The 23,191-nt window shown below is 38.8% G+C and overlaps 1 protein-coding gene across 1 annotated transcript in view; it reads left to right on the forward strand.

Moving 5' to 3' along the window:
* The window catches only part of LOC131048854 (persulfide dioxygenase ETHE1 homolog, mitochondrial), a 113,667-nt gene that overhangs the window by 44,207 nt on the left and 46,269 nt on the right, over positions 1-23,191 (forward strand). Inside the window, exons 2-3 of the mRNA XM_057982929.2 lie at positions 10,062-10,190; positions 10,436-10,543. Of these exons, the coding sequence (XP_057838912.2) occupies positions 10,062-10,190; positions 10,436-10,543 (237 nt within the window). The remainder of the gene's footprint in view (positions 1-10,061; positions 10,191-10,435; positions 10,544-23,191) is intronic.

Raw genomic sequence — 23,191 nt, forward strand, 5'->3', positions numbered from 1 at the left:
CTCTTTCTGCCTCACCAACTGATTCAAGGGGAAGTGCTTGCACAGGAGATACTACTGGATCCTGACGTCCCAAAGGCTGATTGAGATGGCTAAAGTAGCCTCTCCAAGCACTGACCTCTTGCTCAAGCTTTCTAATCTTTTCCATTTCTTCTTTAAGCTTGTCTTTAAGTGCCTCAAATGAATCAGTTGCCTCATCCAGTGTCTGCTCGGCTGTGAGTGGACCAAGTTCAAATGTTTCTACATCATACTCCTTTGCAAGGATTTCACCTTCGTACTTGTCCACTGCCGGTGTAGCTATCTGCAATTTCTTGGACCTTGTCTCATCTCTGATCATCTTGGACATTTTGGTGGCCTTCTTCCTTTCTGTTACTCCCTGAGAATTTCCAACAAGGCTTTCTAAATCAATCACATTATCTTCGTCTTCGATCACAATCACCCTTGTTAGCCTCTTCTTTAACCAATCTGGAATGGCGGACCTTGTCTCTCTAACTTGTATCTCTTTAGGCAATGGTTCTTCTTCTCTGAGAGGAGATGTCACTTCATTATTCTTGTCTTCATGTAGCTCATTGACTTGGGGAGATTGACTTGATGAACGTTGAGGTGCTTGCCTTTCTTCATGTTTATCATTCTGGACCATTGAGTCCATAGATTCCTCAACTTCTAGTACCCTTTTCTCTTGTCCTTGACTTGTCCTTTTTTCATGTCGGGAAGATGTGCCAGATGAGTGATTTCGATGGGCCTCTTGCTTCTTCTTGGAGGGTTCCCTTTTCTCAGGTCTTTCTTTCCTCTTCGCGCTTCTAGGATGAGGATTGCCTTCACTTACGCATCTAGGGTGAGGATTGCCTTCACTTGTGCTCCTAGGATGAGGATTGCCTTCGCTTGTGCTTGCTCCTCCTTCCCCTGGCCTTTCCTCCAAAGTAAAAGTCATAGGTATGTTCTGTTCTCTCAACTTTTGATGTTGCACATCAACCCATCTGCGAGTACAAGACAAAACTGGAGCCATCAAAGTTCTCAAGTCTGTAATCTCAGGCTCGTTCCAATCTATCTTTACTGCTTTGTCTTCTCGGTCATAAGATGATTGGAGATGTCTGCCACTGTCCTGAGCTTGATCAACCACTCTGTAAATTTTGCATTTCCTGATGAAATCCAAAGGTAACCTGGAATGCATCTTTCTTTTCACTTCTAAATCATCTGAGAGATTCATCAAAAAGTCCTCTATCTGAAATTCGTGCTTGTACTTTCTACCAACTGTTTCTTCTATATATCCATAAGGATCAAAGTTCTCTCTCAAGGCAAAGAATGAAAATGAATATAAGGCCAATTCTTTCTCTGCATCATCCATGGCTAGAGCATTAGGACATACCTCAACTGAATTCCCTAGAATGATAGGCACAGGAATTCCATTTCCATGCCTGTGTCTGAATGCCTTTGCATAAGCTGCCAACTGCCTAGTCACCTCCAGTAACACTATTCTGTCTGTCGGATATCTTGGCAACATATATGGAGGTGAAGGACACCCATGAACTCTAATATATGTAAACTTCTGGAATTGGATAAACCAAGCACCATACCTCTTCACAAGTTCCTGTGCATCTTGAGATAGCCGATTGTGAATCCCGCCTTGCAATGTCCTGGTGATGTTCATCGTGAAGGTATCATTGACTAACTTGTAGTTACTTCCAGGTGGGTGATGCAAATGAACATAAGATTCACAAACTCTGACTTCCCCGGGCCCTCTTCCGATCACTCCTCTGTGAGGTAGTCCTGCATATTCAAAACTCCTGATCAAGGCATATATGATGTACGAGCTCATGTGGAATGACTTGGTAGCCTTCAGTCTTCTCAACTGCACATCCAAGCAATGGCTAATAATTCTAGCCCAATGAATTGTTCCTTTCCCTTGAACTATCACTTGGATGAAGTAGAACATCCACTTCTCAAAATAGAAGGCTTGAGGAGCCCCTGTAACTCGATTGAGTAAAGTTATCAAATCTCTGTACTCCTCCTGGAAGTCGATCCTATGTGGCATGTTGGGAATCTTGCTCAGGCGAGGATGACTTTTGAGTAACCAATTCTTATTGATGATGCTCAAGCAAGTGTTTGGATCATCTTCGTACATGGACCTAGCTCCTTCTAAGCTTTTGTAACTCATATCTTTATGTTCTGGCAGATGGAGAGCTTCACTGATAGCCTCTTCTGAAAGGTAAGCCAGAGTGTTTCCTTCCTTGGACATGATTGATCTTGATTGTGGGTCATAATGGCGGGCACACTCGATCATCAGCTCATGGCACTGGACTGCTGGAGGGAAACCGGCCGCCTTGATAATGCCACTTTCAATTATTCTCCTTGCGACAGGTGATGGCTTTCCAATATAAGGGACCTCTTGAAACTTCTTCACACTGAAGTTTCCCAAGTTGGTATCTCCAATGTTGCTCCATTTTGACACGATCTTGGTCTCCAATTCTTCATTCCTTTGATCTTCCTTCATGAGAGCTGGACGACTAGTGGATGCTCCTGCCTTCGGGGTCGCCATCTTGATACCTACACAACATTTCATAATGAGCAATATACTTTGCAACGTAGAAATATAGATTAAGTTTTAAATTTAGGAAACTTCATGATAAATCTTTGGATAATCATTTCCTAAATATAACTATGCAATTTGGAATTCAAAATTCAAAATTTCAACATTTGAACAAGGGAGATCTCGCCATACCTCCTCTTGAGAACTAACTCTAAAAAATGATGCAAAATAATGAAATTCACTAGGAAAAAGGTAGATCGAAGTCTTTTAGCAAAATGCGCCTCCCTTTTATCTTCACTAGCCTCAACTCCACCACCTTTAGTCTTCAACGCCTTGAGGAAAATTCGCTCCACCTCTAGCCTCCAACAAAGTTCGCTCCTCTTAAATCAAACTTCGCACTCCTTCTTGTTCTTCCAAATCGCACTTTGAATGAATGGATAAATGATGGATTAACATCGCTCAAAATACCTCTCTTATATAGGCGCTCACCATTGCAATTTCCCATAGGCCGACTTGGAAAATAAGCCAAAAATAAATAAAAATTAATAAAAGGAGAAGGCCGACTTAGCAAAAAACATTAAAAAAGATGCCTTAAGCGCTCCATTTTAAACTTAATTTAATAAAAAATTAATTTTAAATGCCTTTATAAATTTTTTTTTTGATTTTTTAAGGCTCAAAATTAATTATTAAATGCTATGTGCTCTTATTAAATGTCAATTTGATTTTAAAATATTTTGGAGTTTTAGCGAAATTGGCATTTAATGTGTCTTAGAGGACATTGGCGCCTAGGCATGGTAAAAATATCACTTTGTTAAGAACCTCGCTTTGGTCCCTAGGAGAGGGACAGGAGCGCCTTTTCATTTTGGCCTTGTATTTCTTGCTTTTCACGTTCAAAGTCTCTTCCTGGACGTCCAAAATAGCATTTTTATTGGGAACCTTGAGTTTAATTCATTCCTTCTTTGGAAGGAGCTTGCCTTAAAGTATTTTCGCCCTGGTCCCTTGGTGAGGGACAGGAGCGATCTCACCCTTTGTCCTTGGTCCTTGTCTTCCAAATCGCCAATTCATGTGGTGGGGTAAGCAATGATCCTTATTGTCCCTTCAGTGCATTTTCAACTCGTTTTCTCAAGACAAAATGAGCTCTTCTAAGGATTTTCACCCTGGTCCTCCAGTGAAGGACAGGAGCGATTTTTGCATTTGAGCTTAAGATTGTTGATTCTTGGGGTCAATTCCTTGTTCATCGTCCTTCGAAAGACATTTCCCATCTTGTATCACCTTGTCTTGGCATGGCTTTGGAGGAAAATTGTTGATTTTATAGAAATCGCCCTGGTCCTCCAGTGAAGGACAGGAGCGATTTTTAGTCCATAGCACCATATCAATATCTAATTATCTTCAAGGCATAAAACAATCATTCCTTATTCCATCTTGAGTCTTTGAAACGAAAGTAGCATTCCAAAATGTTAGGCTATTAGGCAAATTTGAAGATTTCGCTCTGGTCCCTTGGTGAGGGACAGGAGCACCCTAGCCAATTTTCATCAAGTTTGTGGTCTTTGCAACTTCATTCTTCCTTGAAGCACTTTAAATATCACCCCAATCTCGTGCCTTGGCCTGGATTTGTCCAAATGTGGAGGGGAAGACTTGATAATGTGTTTTTCGCCCTGGTCCCTTGGAGAGGGACAGGAGCGCCTTGGCCATTATGAGCTCACTTGTGTTTTGCTAACTTTCCAAAATTATCTTCAATGAATTGATTATGTCCTCCTTCATTCATCTCAAACATGAAACTTGCTTTTCCTTTGCCAAAAGTTTGTCTTGTGAGAAAATCGCTCTGGTCCCTTGGAGAGGGACAGGAGCATCATTTGAAAATCGCTCTGGTCCCTTGGTGAGGGACAGGAGCGCCTATTGCAACTTGGGTTGATTCTCTCCATTGTGGCCTATTCAAGTTATATTCAACGGGCAAAACATATTTCTCTTGACCTCTTCAAATCACGAAATCACTTAAATCTTGCAAGGAAAATGCAAATTTGGAATTCAAGCTCCGGTCCTTCAGTGAGGGACAGGAGCGCCTTTTGTCCTTAAGACCAAATCATTACAATTTTCATCTCAAACTTCCTTTGCTGGGGAAGATACCATCTTTTTGCAAACTATGAACAAGAGCCCAAATCCTGAAAAGGTCCAAAAAGGTGCATACAAAGAAAATCGCTCTAGTCCCTTGGTGAGGGACAGGAGCGAATTCATCCTGCTAGGTAAAAAGTTCAACCTTTCATCGCTTTCGACTAAGTCTGGGTGTTCTATCATGTTGATTTCATCCATCATTGTATCCTTGGCGCTTCAATTTGACCAACCAAGGCCAAGAATGACCTAAGTAAACCACTTCGCCTTGGTCCTTCAGTAGAGGACAGGAGCAAATTCACCTTAAACCTTCAAAATTTATCATTTTCGAGTCTTCAAAATCTTTGAAATCGTCAAGTCACGTCCAATCACCTCCGCTGGAGACCCTACACAAAACAATTAAAACAAGTCAGTAACCAAGATGCACCAAATATCATTTTCGCCTTGGTCCATGAGAGAGGGATAGGAGCGATTTTGCCTTTACAAGCCAATATAATCACAATTTAAATCTTCAAATCACTTCATCATGCAGGGTTAGGCCAGGATCAATTGCCAAGTCTTCAAAAAATTGGTCAAAATTTACCCAGACAAAAAAAAATGTACAATTCCATCATTAAAATGCTAACACTTAGACCTAACTTGAATTTGCCCTCAAAATCCTGACTGGACCCATCCTGAGACATACCTGACTTCCTGACTGGCGTATCTTATTTCAAAATTGCAAGCCTCAGGAGGATGCATAATAATCTTTCAAAATTTTACTGGACTTCGGCTTGAAAATATCCAAAAGAAACCCCTAAGGCTTAACCCTAGTCCAAAAGATTCACTCACTTACTCAAAACCCTAAAAGCAGAGAGAAGAACAAGCAAAACAAAAGAAAAAAGAGGGGGTCCCCATTTTAATGGGGCGATGTGTGAAATGGTCACAACAGGACCGTGGACTCTTAAACAACATGTCTCATGGTGAAATGCTGAGACCTGAAAATTCCTGGGACTGGAGTGAAGGCATGCTTAAGTGTCTCATGTGTATGAGCAATGAAAATATGATCACATAATGCAGCACCATTCCTAAAAGGTAATTGTAGAGGACCGTGCCACAACATCTGATTTCTGATAGCAAATAGAGATATTTGGATTACCTACTGAGCCCAGAAGCTTCATCATGTAAATGGCCAAGGATTTTGATTACCTATGGTGAGGAGAATTAATTTATACACTTGCAGTTCTAAACCGTAGCCCATTTATTTTTTTCATTGGCATCCATGACTTGAGTCTCCTCCTATAAGAAAATATTTTGGTTACAAAGATTAGTTCCTATTTCGTTTTCAATGCGTGGAGGTACTCTTCTGTAGACTGAACATTGAGATGTCTTTTAGGTCCAAGGGATTGTGCAGAAAGGCATGTATGGAAAAGTCTAGGGTTGAAAGCCTTGGTTTGCCGTGCCTTCATTTTGAATTTCGCTTGGACTACTACTACAATTGAAGGTGCCCTTTTCCCCCTAGCTACTTGTACCCATGATTTTTGTTTTTTCACTTGTTTGGAATAGAGTCAATAGACTGTTGTTGGGATGTATTTCCTTTTCTGGATTCTCTTGGTGGTTTAAATCTTTGATTGGTTGTTTTGGATTTTGGATGTGTTGTGACGTATTCACCCATCGCCCCATTGCAAATGGGGACCCCTGCTTTTTGCCTTCTGGGGTGTGTTTTCTAGGTCTTTTAGGGTTTTGTCTGTTAGCCTTTGCTTTTCGAGTGTCGCTAGGGGGATCACTAGGATGGCAGGCTCTGCTTGAGCCGAGGTGAGTCTTTGGGGCCCTAGAATTAGGGTTTCTTTGAAAGTCTTCCTTAGGGCCTGGTTTTGATCTTGTTGCTAATTGTGTCTTGCTTGGTGAATGAGTATCATTCTTGAAGCTCCAAGCTAGGTCAAGTTGGTGAGTGATGAAGTCTGGAATGTCATCCTGATCTTCAAATGCCTTGAAATTTGGCTGTTTGGAATGTCTTGATCCTGAAATTTTGCTAAGTTTGGAGTGTCCTGATCCTGAAATTTGACTAAGTCTGCAAAACTGAAGAATCCTCCAAAAAACTAGATTTTGCAATATAACTCCTAGAGGTCCGAAACCACTCTCAAACATCCTGACAGTATATATGGAATATAACTTAAAGTATAACTTATACTTAAATGTTATATTCCATAAAATGATCCTGACAGAGAGATCAAAATGTCAAATTTCGCTCCTGACCCTTCCAAAGGGTCCAAAGCGAATTTCGCTCCTGACCCTTCCAAAGGGTCCAGAGCGAAATTCTCCATAAGACATTCTACTTTGACCAAAACGTAGAACTAACGCATTCCCAGGCTTGAATGAAGGTAAAAACGCTTGTTTGAATGAAGAAATGTGAAAATGAAGTCAGGATCTTGGCCAAGAATAGGGATTTCGCTCCTGACCCTTCCAAAGGGTCTAGAGCGAAAATTCTTGAAGACCTCAAATTCTCACTTATCAAGGCCAAATTTCTTGTTCCTAAGGCATGTTTGAAGGTTTTTTTGAATGTTCTAGCCTTGTCAAGATTGAAAGATGAAGGATTCTAGCCCAAAAGATGAATTTCGCTCTTGACCCTTCCAGAGGGTCCAGAGCGAAATTCTTGAAAACACTCATTTTTCCTTTAGCAAGAGTCAAGACCAAGGTGGAGATGCATGAGGAAGGATCTATGTTTGCCTCCCAAAGAGGATGAAAATAGGAAAAGTCAAGGATCCAACCCAAAACATGATTTTCGCTCCTGACCCTTCCAAAGGGTCCAGAGCGAAAAACTTTGTAGCTCTCATTTCCTTTCAAATTTTGACTAAGTGTTGGTTTCTAGGGCATGTTGGGGAATGAATTGGTATGTTCTTGCCTTGAGATGGAGTTGATTAATTTTGAAGAACAAGATTTTGGCTTAAAGGAAAATTTCGCTCCTGACCCTTCCGAAGGGTCTAGAGCGAAATTCATCATAAACTTCATTTGCTACCTTGTTTGACCTTGAAACCTTCTTCCTCAGGTGGAAAATGATCTAAGTTTGCTTCTTGAAGTGGTTTGAAGATAGAAAAGTTAGAAAGTTGGAGAGAAGCAAGTTTAATTTTGTTAGTAGCAAAGAATTGAGTAGTGAAGAGAGAAAGTTGAACAATTGTTGTTTATTTGGCTATGAGATCAATGAAATATTGAAGTTATGGTGTTTTGTTGCAATCCTTGTGGCTACTTTCATGGTTGTTTATCTTCTTGAATCACTCTTAGTAGAGATAGCATTTAAATTTTAAGTTTGAAGGACGAATGTTGTGCCTAATCTTCGATAAGACTCACATTCCAAACCACTAGCTTCTTACTGATTGTAAGAACGCCTTGTGTGGTCAACTGGAAACATTAAGATTGATTAAGAGTTCATTCATCATTAGAAGTATTGATATGTATCTCCTTGATAGCATCTATTTCCTTGGTGATTTGAAAATCGTTGAATCCCCTTAGAAGATCGCACCAATTCCAGTGGAGTTGTAATCCTTTGGCGATACTGAAATTGGTAAAATCTTATCAAGGCTAGTCCTCATTAAGTCACTCTTAGGATTAGTTTAAGTATCTCTTCCTCGAAACCTTTAACTTTTGATCTTTTTTGAAAATCTGTTAGTATTAGGAGAATCCTGTTTCCTCATTTGGAAGGTAGTTGCACGAACAAGCTTTCTTTGAAAGTACGTAAAGCCCCTTGAAAAAACAGTAAACACAACGACCACTGGTGCTTATCCGCAAGTAGGGATCCTACATAAAAGAACCTTGAAGTTTCACCGATTGATCCTTCTTTGCGATATCTTCAGCATTCGGTAACTTTACTCAAGAGAGGATAAGATACCTCTGGGTATTTTATTCTGTGTTTGGTCGTGTACAAAATACACATCAACAGGATGCCACTTCATTTAGTTGCTGAAAGCGCCTTCAGATAAGTGATATGTTATCTTTCTCCTGCAACAGAGATAAAAACCCTATAAATTCAAATCCCAGTATTTTGTTCCGCTAAAATCCAATTACATAGCCTGCTGTATTGATTCTTGAGTGTTGCAACCATTTTGACCTCAAAGGGAAAGGATGTATGAATTCCTCTGTCCAAGGAAAGGGGATTTCCATTTCCAGGTGAAGATTGCAGTTGTTTTCATAAAGAATGAGAAAAATATCCAAATACCTGAAAGTTCTGTGAGACATTTTCACATTTCCAGCTCAGATGAATTTACCTAGAACACTTCTACATTATCTGTGGCTACCAGTAGACTTTATGTGAGAGGTTGTACTTCATGTGTTTTGGATGTAATAATCAAAACAATTGAGAATATTGGAAGAGCCTGCAACAGCTCTTCCTTTTTGTGTTTTAACTTTTAAGTCATGAGCAGAATGATATCCACCTTGAAAATGCGAAAAATGATCCTTTCCTTTCTGCAGTTGTGATTTTAATGTCACCTGTTTTGTTCTGTCTGAGTCCCAATTCCATCATACTGTTCAAATTTTAATTTCATAATCCTTATGGATCAGATTTCTTTCCTTAAAGATTCTTCAAAGGTTACAAGGATTACTTCAAAATGAGTTCTTCAAACCATTCCAAAATGTGGAAAGGATTATTGTTCTGATACAGATATAGATTGATATCCTGCATTCTTTTCAATTCTTTTCCATCTCCTTTCTTTTCAACTGCTTTCCAGGATAGTTTTGAATTTTTGATTCTCTATCTTTGCAAAGACTTTCCAAATGCTAGAATCAAGGTAGGCCTTCAAAATGTATATGTGTTCTGCATTCTCTTTTGATTTGAAAATGTTCATCAGTAGCATAGGTTCTCTCCGGCAACTTTTGATTATTTTTCTGTTGTAGCAGAATGTAGTTTGAGTCCTGTTGGCCTATTTTTTAAATCTGATGACATAATATACTTCCTTTTTTGTGTGAACTTCAGTGAGGCAATCCATCGTTTTGTATTTAAGTGTTTTTGCTTGTCAAAATTAAAGTGAGGCTGTAACATACATTGTTCAGGGGATAAATTCTTGGCTAACATTTTTGAGAACCTTTCAAACATAACCTCTTAAAAAAATGTCATTTTTATTTCCAAGTCAAAAGTTCAAGTGGGAGGGCATGGATAGAATATCATCTCCAATGCTAAAAGCCTAAAACCTTAAAAAGATACAAATCACTGTTTTTAACTCTTTAACTGTGTGATATCATCAGTGCATGAAGTTTGTTAGTATAATCATGTTCTCAATTGTCACTGATCTTTGAGTGTGTTTGATCTTTTATGACTTGGGTTTAATTGTCATTCCATATGGTGATTTTCAGTGTACATTTATAAATTTTAAGGCATATCTTTCTTCTTTGGTATCAAAATTATATGCCGAATTGAAACATTTTTTTCCTCTGCCATTTATATATAAAATTGTCTCTTCAGTTGGTGGATCCAGTGGATAAAACAGCAGATAGGGATTTTAATCTGATCAAGGAGCTAGGACTGAAGTTGATTTATGCCATGAATACCCATGTCCATGCTGATCACGTCACTGGGACTGGCCTGTTAAAGGTGAGCTTTCTAATGGAATGATGCTATTATGTTTCTATTGTATTAATTACATGTTTCATGTGAGTTCTGTATCACATATATCTTGTGATTCTCGTCTGATTGGAGCTGCAAAGGACATTCGTTCAGTAATTGTATTTTAATTTGATAATGGAAGGGATAATTAGGCTGCTTTAGATCTTTATGAATTATGCTTAATTGCATAGTCACTTTTATAGGTGAAAATCATACTGATCTATTTGGTGCAGATTAAAATGCCAGGTGTAAAGTCTGTGATATCAGAAGCAAGCAAAGCAAAAGCAGATATATTTGTAAATGCTGGTGACAAAATTCATTTTGGGAATCTATTCTTGGAGGTATAGATCCACGTAAAATTAAAATTTAAAGATTTTGAAATGGAACAATTGCATTCCTCTGTTAATCTTTCCTTTTTGACATATGTCCTGTGTGCAATATCTTTTTTGGTTTCGTACATAGCTTTATTGTATCTGCGATAGATGTGAGTTATGTCATTTGTTAGCTAAGATGTAATTACTATGTATTCAAAATGCTAATTTTGTATATTTTATATAATATGTTTATAGCAAGAGGATTTTCTTAGAAAAGTCGTCAGATCTGTGTCATGACTTGCTTTTTTTTTATATATTAAAAAATATTGTATAGTTTTTGTAATAGCAATTCAATAGAGGTATAGATGAGTCTGCAAATTGGTTCATCTGAAATGCATCAGGAAACCTCAGACTGGATAGTTTTAGATCAAAAGTCCACAGAAACGACATCAACCTTACCTTGTAAAACACTACATGCCACTCAGGCAAGAAGTCTGTAGCTATCATATCTATATTCATGACTGAAGCAAGTCAGTGGGAATAAACAAAAGAGAAGCAGATAGAGATAACTTACACAGTATAAAATTAATCTGACTTAGCAAAAGCAGACTGACTGCAAAATGCTTAATCTATTAGCAGGAGCGACAGGAGGTTCCCAACCTTTGACAGTTCTAATTTTACTAATCTCATAGGTTTTAATTGGTATAGTCAAAGATTCTTTTATCTAGAGTGTTCACATCAGTCCTTGGGCTTCTCCAATCTGATTTCTAAGTTCAATATTGGATTCATTGTAATGTGCCCCAAACTGGTTTTCTATGAAATATTTAATTTTTTGTATATTTTCTGTCTGATTGCTAGAAACAAGAATGGAGCTAGAACAGCAAACTCAAATGAAAGTGAAACTAAATGGTGATATAAACCCTTTGGTATTTTATGAAAGCTTGAAAACTGAATTACTATGAGGTGCAGTTAATGACAGCAAACTATCGTGATTCAAAAACTCCTCCTCATATCATAATATTTAGACTTAACAATTTCTACATACTGCTAGACAATGTCGTGTCAACAGAAAACTTAGATTACAGCCTTTTTATTACATAAAGAAGTACAATCCACAACTTACACAGTCCACACCATATATAATAATATTGAGATCTCTATTCCATAATTTGCAACTTAAAACTATATATATGATCCTTATTGATATGGTGTGGAATGCCTAGGGTATGAAGTGACACTCTTGTCAAATGCTGTAGCAGCTCAAATCTTCTTTGCCACTTGAAAAATATGTGCAATCAGGCAGGATATGGGATGCGACTAGCTTTCAGCACCGCTGTCACACGTGTGGCAGTCTTGCAAACAATTTTGGAATGGCGCAATCTGCATATGATAGGCATGATTGGGGTATGAACTCCTCAACAAATTCTGTGATCTCCTTGTGTTCTCAATCACTCCTCTAATCATGTGTAGATTAAAAGGTCTTCCTCAATGTGATGCGCAAGATGAAATGATGTGAATAGTAACACATAAATTTTGAAAACTAGTGATATCAATGCTTTGCTTGCAAATGCCACCTGGTCAAACCTGAAACTTAAATGAAGACACCAAATTCAGCTCATATGCAACCCCTATGTGTAGATATGATGAGCGTTTTTGTCACTTCAATGATTGAAATTCAAGAGGGTTTCTGTCCTCGAAGATCTCTGAACTGCCAAGGGTTATCATCCTTGGTTGTGAAATTGAACATGAAGCTCAAATGTTGAATTGCAAACTAAAGATTGGATGGTTCCTTTGATTCATTTACTCTTCTTTTATGTCTTTCCATTTTAGGCCCATCAATTCAAATCTCCCCCCAAAAGTATTTAAAAATGCTTTTTAATATCATGTGTATAAGAACACTTTTTTAACTAATTATTATAATATTATTAAGTTGGCCCATCTTAATATAGTATGTCTATGTCCCGTTTGCAGGATTAGATCCATGTGGAAGACCTCTAGCCTATCTTCTTTTCTTGTAGTTAAGGGATAGAGCAAGGAAAATAAAAATTATAATATTTTAAGAGGACCTAATCACTTTAATTTTAAAAAGTCAACTTAATATATTATTTTTGGTCTTATGTAATATTTAAAAAGTTCTTTTTACACTTTAATTAAAATATAATTCAAATAGGGGCATTTTGGTATTTTTAAAAGTATCTTTAAATACTTGGAGGGAAAAAAAAAAGGAAATAAAAATAAATAAAAAAGTGGAGGGCCCTATTGGTGCCCAAAAACATAGTTCCATCTCACTCACAAGGCTAGGGTTGTCATCATGCAAGTGATTTCAGCTCATCAATAGATTGTGGAGGGTTAATGGCCAAATCTATGAGTGGGTTATCTCTCCAACACATCGAGCTCAACTTGGACTCAGGAGAGTGTTCCTAGGGGTATGCCTTAACAAGCATTAAGATCAAACAAAATGGACAACCAAAACAACTACAACCAAACCCAAATGTAGCCTTAACCCCAAATACTACCACTAGGTTAGGAATGACAGCTGCATGCAACCCCTATATAGTTGATGTGGCCATAACTAGTAATAACCCTTAAGCTGCATGCAACCCCTATATAGTTGATGCAGCCATAACCGGTAATAACTCTTAAAAGAGTCATCCGGCCTATGTAGCAAGAGAGACCACGAAAGCAGCAAGAAAACATAACAAGTTTATATAAACAGATCATATTAAAGCCTTAGAACTTCCGGCAATCATCCGACAATCATCAAAGAACATCCGGTAATTAACCGGTTACATGCAGGCTCCAAGCCAGATACAATCCAACAGGGACTCTGAGAATCAACCGGATTACAACATGCGAATCTCAATCCTTAGTCCGAGTTCTACTTCCTCTGCCCCTACAAATGAATACATCATAACATATTTATACCCACCGGAACACATCCGGGTCAGCCTCAAAAGATTACATTCACCAATGCAGGAAAATTAAACATGTAATTAGGTCGTCCCTAAGAATTAAATAAATCTTTCCGGAAAATAACAACCAAGTGATGCGGTTCAGCAGGAAGGCCGACCACACGCCAAAGAACATCAGACAAGACCCAAGATGGATCCACATGCCAAGAATCGTGCTGGAATGAAGGAAAACCAACCGGTAAGCACAAGAACTATCTCGGAACCCAGAAACAGTCAACCAAAAGCGACAACTGACCGGAAAAGAACCCAAATGTACTGGAAATCTGGAATCAAGCACATGAAACCGTTTGGAAACCGAAAATAAGATCTGCCACGAAGAACAAGCAACTACTGGTACATACCGGTAAGAACACAGAAAACTGCACAAAGGACTAAACAAGAACAAAACTGAAAAGAAATATTTTTGGTTGATGCAAGATTGCTCATCAACTGGGGATGCTCTTGCATCAGACAACCCAGGTAGAAAAAGATGTTCCATGAGAGGCAACTCATGAACATCTAAAAGGATTAAGAATGAAGATCCCATGATCATTTCTGATCCAAACATCTTCCTTATCTACCAACCTCTGCTATAGCTCCTCCGGTGCCTCAATCGGCTTCTCTAACCTTTGACTCTCTTTGTTTCTCTTTCTTTGCTTTAGATCTACACACTGTCTGTTTCTGCAACTTTGATTTGGTTTTGCCACAAGACTTCATCCAGTTTGTCACCATGAGCTCTCTGTCGATCGGTTCCACCTGACCATCAGGTTCAACTGTCAGATCCTTCTGCAAACTCATGTCACCCTTTGGCATAACCTCTGCAACTGATTCTATCAGATCTTTCTTCAAAACCTCCGGCATAACCTCTGCAACCGGCTTCTTTCATCTCTGAAAGGCCCAATATTGAAACTCACCAAACACTGCTCTGTTATCTCTATCTTCTAATCATCTTGTAACCAACTTACCTCATAAGGACAAGGATGCTTAAGCCTCTTCAACCCAAGCTTCACAACCATCTCCTCAGATACCAAATATCAGTACTTCCACTATCTACAATGACCTTGCAACACTTACCACCTGATTTGCATACAGTCTGAAAAAGACTCTTCCTTTGAGTAGATCTGGTATCCTTTCTTCTGAACATAAGGGATTCTCCTTGCTCCGATGCACAGTTAGATCCGGTACCATCACCTTCCGGTTCCTCACTTGCCACAAAACTTCTTGCCATTCCTTGTTTATATTCATAGAATCTATGTCCGGTTTCTCCACACTTGAAACATTTGCTAGGAAATTCTCTATCAGTACTGCTGTTACCTTTCCTCGGTGTCTTTGTTCTGGTTCTTTACTCCACTTAGGTTTTGATTCCTCTTCTTCAACCGGTTTCTTCATACCACCACTCATCTTGAATTTCACCTTTCCCTTATTCAGTTGTCTTCTTCTCACCTTCTCCTCAGCCTTCAAAGCATACTGGTAAGCTTCTTCAACTGTGGAAACCTTCAACATACTCATCTCATCTTGAATGTTAAAAGAAAGTCCATTAATGTACCTCGCCACCTTTTCTCTGTCCATCTCTCTATGTCCAGATCTAATCACTGTTGGTTGAAAATTTTGTACACTTGGAGAAATATACAAAATTTTGGTTTCAACCACAACACACGAGTAAAAACTCTCCTAATTAAGGGAAGGCTCCCCCTATCTAACTAAAACTGAAATAAAAATAGGATGATACAACAGTCTTTCTTCTTTCTTCAAGAAAGACAATATCCTTTTCTCTTCACAGAAAAGGATAGCGATTGAAAATGAATAGCAGTAACTACTTTCAAGTGAAATGAGAGAAAGGAAATGAAGTTTCCTGAAAGCGCAAAGACTTCCGTCACTTCCTTCAGGACGGGACAGCAATATCAAGCTCAAAGACTTGACTATTGGAAGTCCTATCTACCCTTTGCTATACTAAATTTTACAACGAATAAAAGATAACAGCTCAAAGACTGGAATAATCTATTCTTTCAACACAAAGACAAGAACTAATGCAAGCTCAAAGACTTGCTGCTATTTCTTATCAAATAGTAATTTTTCCTCGAGAATAGACACAAGCTCAAAGACTTGCTGCTCCTTCAAGAGAGTCTCCTATTTTAATTAATCTTCTCTACTTGCAGCTCAAAGACTTCAAATCAGATTGGACTCAGCTCCTTTAGAAACACTTCGCATGGAAGAAATAAAAAGATTCAAACTCAAACATGTAGCTCAAAGACTCAAAACTTGAGTAATCCTTCTTTATTATTTTTCAAAACCTTAAATTCACATACATAAGCTCAAAGACTTCTTGCTGTAAATTTGGTAGAGTTTTTGCTTGCTTTCCCAAAAGATAAAAATTACAATAGACCTTAAGTATTTATAGAAGAGGAGCCTTGAGAAAAAGGTGGGAGGATCCTAACTAACTAGAGAGATTCTCTCAACCACCAAGACTCATTCAATAACTAACTGGGACTTCATTAACTAACTAAGAGTTACTCCAACTAACTAAGACTTATTCCAACTATAGTCCTAATCGGACACAACTTGTAGTTGCCTTACATGTAATTATAAAAGTGCAAGTAATGTGTAACTTGCGTTTTACAAAAAATACTTTTACATGTAACTTGTCAAAACTAAATTACAACGAAAGATTACAAAAGAGGGAAAATTCAACTAAGTGTTGAAAAACACTTAAGTTGCATTTTGTGAAGACACAAATCCTTGAAATTTCTGGATGCTTGCTTGTAGTTCATCGGGATTCGGTTCATGGGTGTTCTTGGCAACAACCATAGTCTTCACAATAGTGTCATGACAGCAGAGGAGTGCAGAATTGTTTTTATCCAGGATAGACTGGATTTCATGCCAAAAGGCTTGGTGTTTCATCAATGCTTGAATCGAAGCTGCCGAGAATTGTTCGCTCCTCCATTCATTATGAATCCTCATCTGTAAATCAACAAGAACTTCTTCTTCTGGAATCAACTTTCCATCCCGACTTACTATGTTGCAAGAGCCCTTTCACAATGTGAGACAATATCTCAGTAAACTTCACCCCAAAATCTCCTTGCATCACCAATCTTCTCAATGAGGGATTTAAGAACAAGGGTCTTGTTTTCCAGGAGTTCTTCAAATTCCAAGTACATGACCCTGGAAGAGATGATGGCATGCTCTTGCAAAATACTCAGCTGTTGTTGGGGCATGGTATGCCAGATTGTCAGACTTTTCTCAACACTTTCCAGATTCTTTTTGAAAGTGTTAGAAGTCTGATCCAGTTTCTCCTCAATGGTCTCTAGTTTAGACATTATTTGAAAAATGTCTTTTATTAATTGTACACATTGATCATGAAGTTGATCAACCCAGGAATCCAGTGCTTGTACCTTTTGAGCAACCCTTTCCACTCCATGAATCGATTCTTGGGAACCAGAAGAACTTATGGAGTTACTTCTTTCAGCAGCAGGTTTTGTGATTTTATGAATGGCTGCCATAAGTTGTCGGTTTTCCTCTTCTAGCTTGTCTTTCTTTGTTAGAAGATCATCACACCTTTGCACCAATGAAGCAACAGAAAACTGAGCATCATGTTTAATGACCTCATGCGTTTGCTTGCCCAACTCTATCCTTGTAACTTTATAATCAGCAGTTGGCATTTCATCAAGTGGCTTATCTGCAATAGGTTCCACAATTTCAGCTACTTTCATCTTGTTACTGTCAACCGTTACTCTGGAGATAGTCTTGGCCTTCTTAGCAACTTTAGATCTAGACTGTTTCAGTTGCTGATAGTCAAAGGCATCAGGTGAGATCTCTTGCTTCTTCCTTTTCGGGGTGAAAGAACTAAGCCATGGAGGCAAAGTCATCAACTCTCTTCCAATAGCAGTCGTAGGCAAAGGAGAAGCAGTTTCTGTTTGAATTACCATGGTCATCCTGGGAGGAATATCTGTTCGGACAGCGACTACGGTTTGCTCAGTTACCAATGGGCATGAAGATTGCCTCATGAATTCTTCAAAACCAGAAGTGGAAGTATCAATTTCTGATAACTGGATGCAAGTAGGAATATCTTCAGGAACTTTCAACACACTTTCTTGTTGATGATCAGGAGATGGCTCGTATGCTGAAATGGGAATTGCATTCTAAGGAGACTCATCCACAAGCAAATCAGGAGGAGAAAGAGGCATCTCAATGGAAACTGGAGGAATGGCCTCATGAGGCGAGTCTGAAACTGGAGACTTAGGAGCGTCATCAGATTGCTGCCCCTCTTCTGGATTATCCAGATCGATCACCTGAACATGGAATCGTGATTTTTCCTTCCCACAAATAGTTGTCTTCTCAAGAGGAAGCACTACTGCATGACTGACTCGTAACTTGATCCTTGTGCCCGAAGATGAAGCACCCTCCTTGTTGTCAATCTGAATCTCAGATTTCAGTCCAAGAGGCCTCGTAGAATCATCTTCTTTACCAACCTTGATTTTGATAAGTCTAACGACATTACTTTTCAGCCATGCGTTAGTGTTGGCCAAGATAGGCTGAAATCTGTCAAGGATGGAGATGCACTCTTTGTGGGACCATTGGATCAAAGGAAGTGGAGCTTCCTCAACCCTCCGTGAAGTGCATTCAGGATCAAGTATATGTCCGTCATCAATCATCCCTTGTGGGATATCCGCCAAGTTCAAATCAACAATTTGCTCAACAGTGAGCCTGCAGTAATCCATCTCGAGGACTTCAGCTTCTGTACGGAGATCTACCCAGATGTCTTCAATGCGATGAACATGCACAAAGGATTTCTTGATTTTCTCCTTCATACCTCTGTAATCAAAATCAGCTCTAGGTTTAAACCTTTTGAGCTTGATTTCCTGCAATTCAGCCTCCATGGCCTTAGCCTTCACAGATGTGACAAGGGAGTATCGGCCAATTTTCAATGGGTTTGTGGTAGAGATCCCCATTCCAACCTTGTGTCTAGCAGACTGAAAAGTGTGAACAGCCATAATCTGTCTTCCCAACTCCATAAGAATTATCTTATCGGTTGGGTATCTCGGAAGCATGTATGGTTGACCATCATAGCATCCTATCCTCATATAAGTGAAGGTGGGAAATTGCAGAAACAAACACCCATACTCAGACACCTTGACCCATGCCTCATTTGATACTCTCTTGTTCCTGAGATTTCTGTAATGTCCCCTTTTTAGCGCAACATGATATGGGGTGTCGTTAGCCTATTTTGACACGGTCCCGAAGGCTAACAAGGACATTGATGGGATCCTGAGGTGTTTTGGCCTAGGTGTTTTCGATTTCAGGCCAATCGGTGCTGCTCTGACAGGGTTTCTAGACACTTACTATTTATAGTAAGTTAGTCTCCAAGCAGTGACTTGAAATTTTTAGTGTTTCCCTGGTTGGCATAATTATCAGTAAAAAAATATTTGAAGGCGACAATGATTTAAAGGGATTATCAACAATGTTTTAATATTTAACGATAAAGTGTAAAGTTAAATTAAATATTTAACTTTATCGTTATATTATAAGGTTGGGAATATAAAGTAATGTTTAAAATATTAAAAGTTCCCTTTAATGTGTACATTGTGGGAAATAATATTTTATTCTAAAATGTATTATCCCACATTTAGGAAATGAAGTGTTTGCATCCAGGAAGAAGATATAAATGGAGGTTGAGAGCTCTCTTTTGGGATATGCTGGGATGAGATTAATGTTATGCTGTTGGATTTCGTAGAGATCTGATTATTGGGCTTGGAGGACGGAATCCCTCTTTGCTAGCATTCTCTTCACTGTTGAAAGACACAGTCAGGAGGATTAATGGTGTTTTCATTCAGGAAACACATTGGACTTCATCTGGTGCTCTCGCATGAAGTTTTACACGGGTTTGATAGTGCAGATTTGAAGATAGTGATTTTGCTACAGTACCACGTGAATAGTGTTTTTGCTACAGTACCGCATGAATAGTGTTTTGCTACAGTACCGCGTGAATAGTGATTTGCTATAGTGCCGCGTGAATAATGTTTTGCTACAGTGCCGCGTGAATAGTAAAAATGCTACAATGCCGTGAATAGTGCAGCTACAGTGTGTGAACAGTGTTTCAGCAGGTTCTATACTTGTGGAGTTCAGGTTTGAATTTGTTTATTATCATATGGTCTGTAATGTTCTTCAGATCTGATTTGTATGCTTGAAGTTGGAATTAAATAAATACCATCAGCATTAATCTTCTTGTTTTTGGTATTTGATATGTCTGTTTGTTTTTATATTGAATAAACTTTGAAAGCTTTACAATAATATATCAGCTTATCCAATTTATCCTATTGCAAATCAAGAACCAAAAAATCCAGTAGTCAGCTTGCAAGCCAACTGTTTGACAAAATTACACTAAGTAAACAGGACATAAATTTAGTGCCGAACAGGGGGTGCCCATTACAATTTCTGTCAAACTGACACATGAAATATCCGAAGAATGCATCTTGGACCCTTCTGAAATATAGTCTGTTGGGTTTCAATGGCAACTGGTCATAATATTCCCAAATTGGTATAAGTGAGCGATCACCCTTGGTAGAAAGACCTGGATAGTGTCTAAGTGATGCTGCTAAATATACCAAATAGGAATTCATGAAGAAGGTCATGGTGGTAGGAACTGCTGCAAGTTGTTCACACAAGGCATCGCTGATGACTTCCCCCCATGAAATGTGATGTGACTGCCGTATGAACATAATGAACTGATACATCCATGGCTCAAAGACATTGGAATGCTCAAGGCCCATCATCCTGCTGAGAAGAGTGATGGTATCTCCTATCTCCCATTTGAAATCACAACGGTACAACTTTGCCCACCTTGAGAAGGAAGGACGTGGCTCTTGGATCCACCTATTGATGTGCCGCTTGCAATCTTTTTCTCTCTTCACGTAATATTCCGCTGCACTTGCTTTGGTGGTTTCCATATAAACAGGTGCAGGAGGTATTCTGAAGACCTTCTCGATTGTATCTGCATCGAGATGAATTATAGCTTCACCATCATCATTTTTGATGAGTCTTGATTCCTTGTCAAAATGATGGGCGCATGCAAGAACAAACTCAAGTTCTAGGGAAGCCACTAGGAAGGAAGATGCATGATGGATATGGCTGTCCAACAGCCGCTGCAAGTTATTATCTTGTGGATCTTCTACTCTATTGACAAATTTTGCCATATCAACGTGCCCTATCTCCGTGTCTCTGATGCGATCCATAGGAGAAGAAACCTGGGAAGGTGCAACCTCATTCTGATATTTGTCATATTTGTATTTCATTTTCTTTGGAGTTGGAGATGCCGGCAAATTTGACATTGATTGTGAACCTGGAATGCTTTCTTGAAACTGCAAATGCTTCTCCAAAAATGCAACCAATTTTTGGAAAGAAGAAGGAAGACCAAAAATAGATGCAATCCGCAATGCCAAAACCCTTAACACGTTTTTGCAAAAAATCCCCAAACTGATAAATGTAGCAGCAATCCCAAATTTGGAAGATCAAAGTGCCAACGAGAGAGCACACCCAAGAGGATTAGAACAAAATGCCTAAGGAGGAAGTAGAAGAAATGATGATAAGTGTTTGCAAAGCGTAGCCAGAGGAGTCACGTGGAAAAAACGTGGCCATCATTTGCACACCAAATGGCATCATTTAATAGCTCAACAATCCTCCTAAACTCCATGCCTAGATGAGAAAGGGCAAAACGATTTAGGAGAGTGGAGTTTGTTGAAGATTTAATCCCTCAAAAAGTGGCATTTATGAAAAACGTGGTTGCTGATTTAGGGCAAAAAACTAGTCAATGCAACCATGATTTGGCGTGAAAGATGTCCATGAATGCATGAAAATAGGGTAGAAGCAAAAATGCCTTTCCTCCCTAGAAAATCTCCACAAAAAATTGCTTTGAATTCTTCAAAAACCATTTTGTTTTGCATTTCGGGTTTCTTGGAATGAAAGACAAATTCGATTTTGTATAAGGGAATGCAAATCGGGTTTTTGGGAGAGAATGACAAGTTTTATTTTCCACTTTTTCACTTACTAGCCAAAATTGGGTTTTTTGGAGCAAACTGCAAGTTTTATTTTCCACTTTTTCACTTACTAGCCAAAATCGGGTTTTTTTGGAGCAAATGACAAGTTTAAAATTGTCAAAAAAGCACTTGCAAGGCAAAATCGGGTTTTTTGGAGAGGAATACAAGTTTTAATTACTTGTATAAGGGAAATAAAATCCCTACAACAAGTTAGAAATACTTGCACATATGTAATGGAGATTTAAAATCCCTATTACATGCAAAAACCATTAAAGTAGGGGTTTTTTGACCAAACTGCAAGTTTACTTGTAATTGCGAAAAAATCCCTATTTTAACTAAACAAGACCAAAAAACAATAAAAAAGACAAAAACAAGAAAGGGAAATTTAAAACAAATTGCAAGTAACATCTTTTAATAAAGATGCACATGTAATAAGCTAAAAATTCCCTTACAACAACCAAAACAATGAATATCATTAAAACTTGCAGTTTGAAGAAAATTCTCCACCTGCAGTCGGGGTTTTAAAACCCAAAATTGAAAGAAAGACATAGCAAACGAACCCAGAATTTGACGAAATTCGAAACGTAGTTCGAGGATAGACTGAGGATTAAGCCAGTTCAAGGATTAGTCAAAATATTGCCTCGGGAAGTGTGCCATAGAGTAAATTTTTTCATTTTTTCACAAAAATTTCATGTAGTGGTCCTTCATTTTTGGAAACAAAAATGAGGACAACAATCACCACCTTGTAGAATTCTTCAGTATATTCTTTCACAATCATGTTTCTTTGTTTCAGGTTTTGCAACTTCTTGAACAATTCCAATTCATAGTCTCCCGGTGTGAACTTGGCCTTCAATCTTGCAACCATCTGTCTCCATCGGGTGATCTTCAATTCACCATTCTCCACTTTGTCTTTCTGCGTTTCTTTCCACCACAAGGCAACATGCCCTTTCAACTTAGTCTGTGCCAACCAGACTCTTTGCGGGTCCTTGACATCCTCAAACTCAAAGTAGTCCTCCAACTCTCCGATCCAATCAATCAGATCCTCCAGGTTCAACATTCCAGAAAAGTTGGAAACCTCAACTTTATGAACTTTACTCGCTTGCGCCACTACTCTCAGGAATCTTTCCTCTCTTTCATCTTCCGGTCCTTCAGCTTCCTCAAGCTCTTCACCAGCTTCGTCATATTCATCCTCAAAATTAGAGTTTCTCTGCAAACCAGCCAAAGCATTTCGGATTTCTTTCCTTACTTCATTCTTGAAGTCTTCCATCATCTGCTCTACCCTACAGGGGTTTGTTCTCCTCGATGACATCTCTTCTTCTGCCTCAACTCGACGATCTAACTACCAGTTTCAATTGCCTCTCCTCGATGATCTATTGAACACACGTGTAACCTGCCTCCAATGAGCAATTTGTCCACCCCAAGGAATGCCTCAATGTTCACAAACAATCTTCCACCAGCCAGTCCATAACCAACTTTGATACCACTTGATGCAGCCATAACCGGTAATAACCCTTAAAAGTGTCAACCGGCCTATGCAGCAAGAGAGACACCACAAAAGCAGCAAGAAAACATAACAAGTTTATATAAACAGATCATATGAAAGCCTTAGAACTTCCGACAATCATTCGACAATCATCATATTATCATCAAAGAACATCCGGTAATTAACCGATTACATGTAGGCTCCAAGCCAGATA

This window comes from Cryptomeria japonica, chromosome 1, assembly GCF_030272615.1.
Source record: "Cryptomeria japonica chromosome 1, Sugi_1.0, whole genome shotgun sequence".
Classification (NCBI taxonomy): Eukaryota; Viridiplantae; Streptophyta; class Pinopsida; order Cupressales; family Cupressaceae; genus Cryptomeria; species Cryptomeria japonica.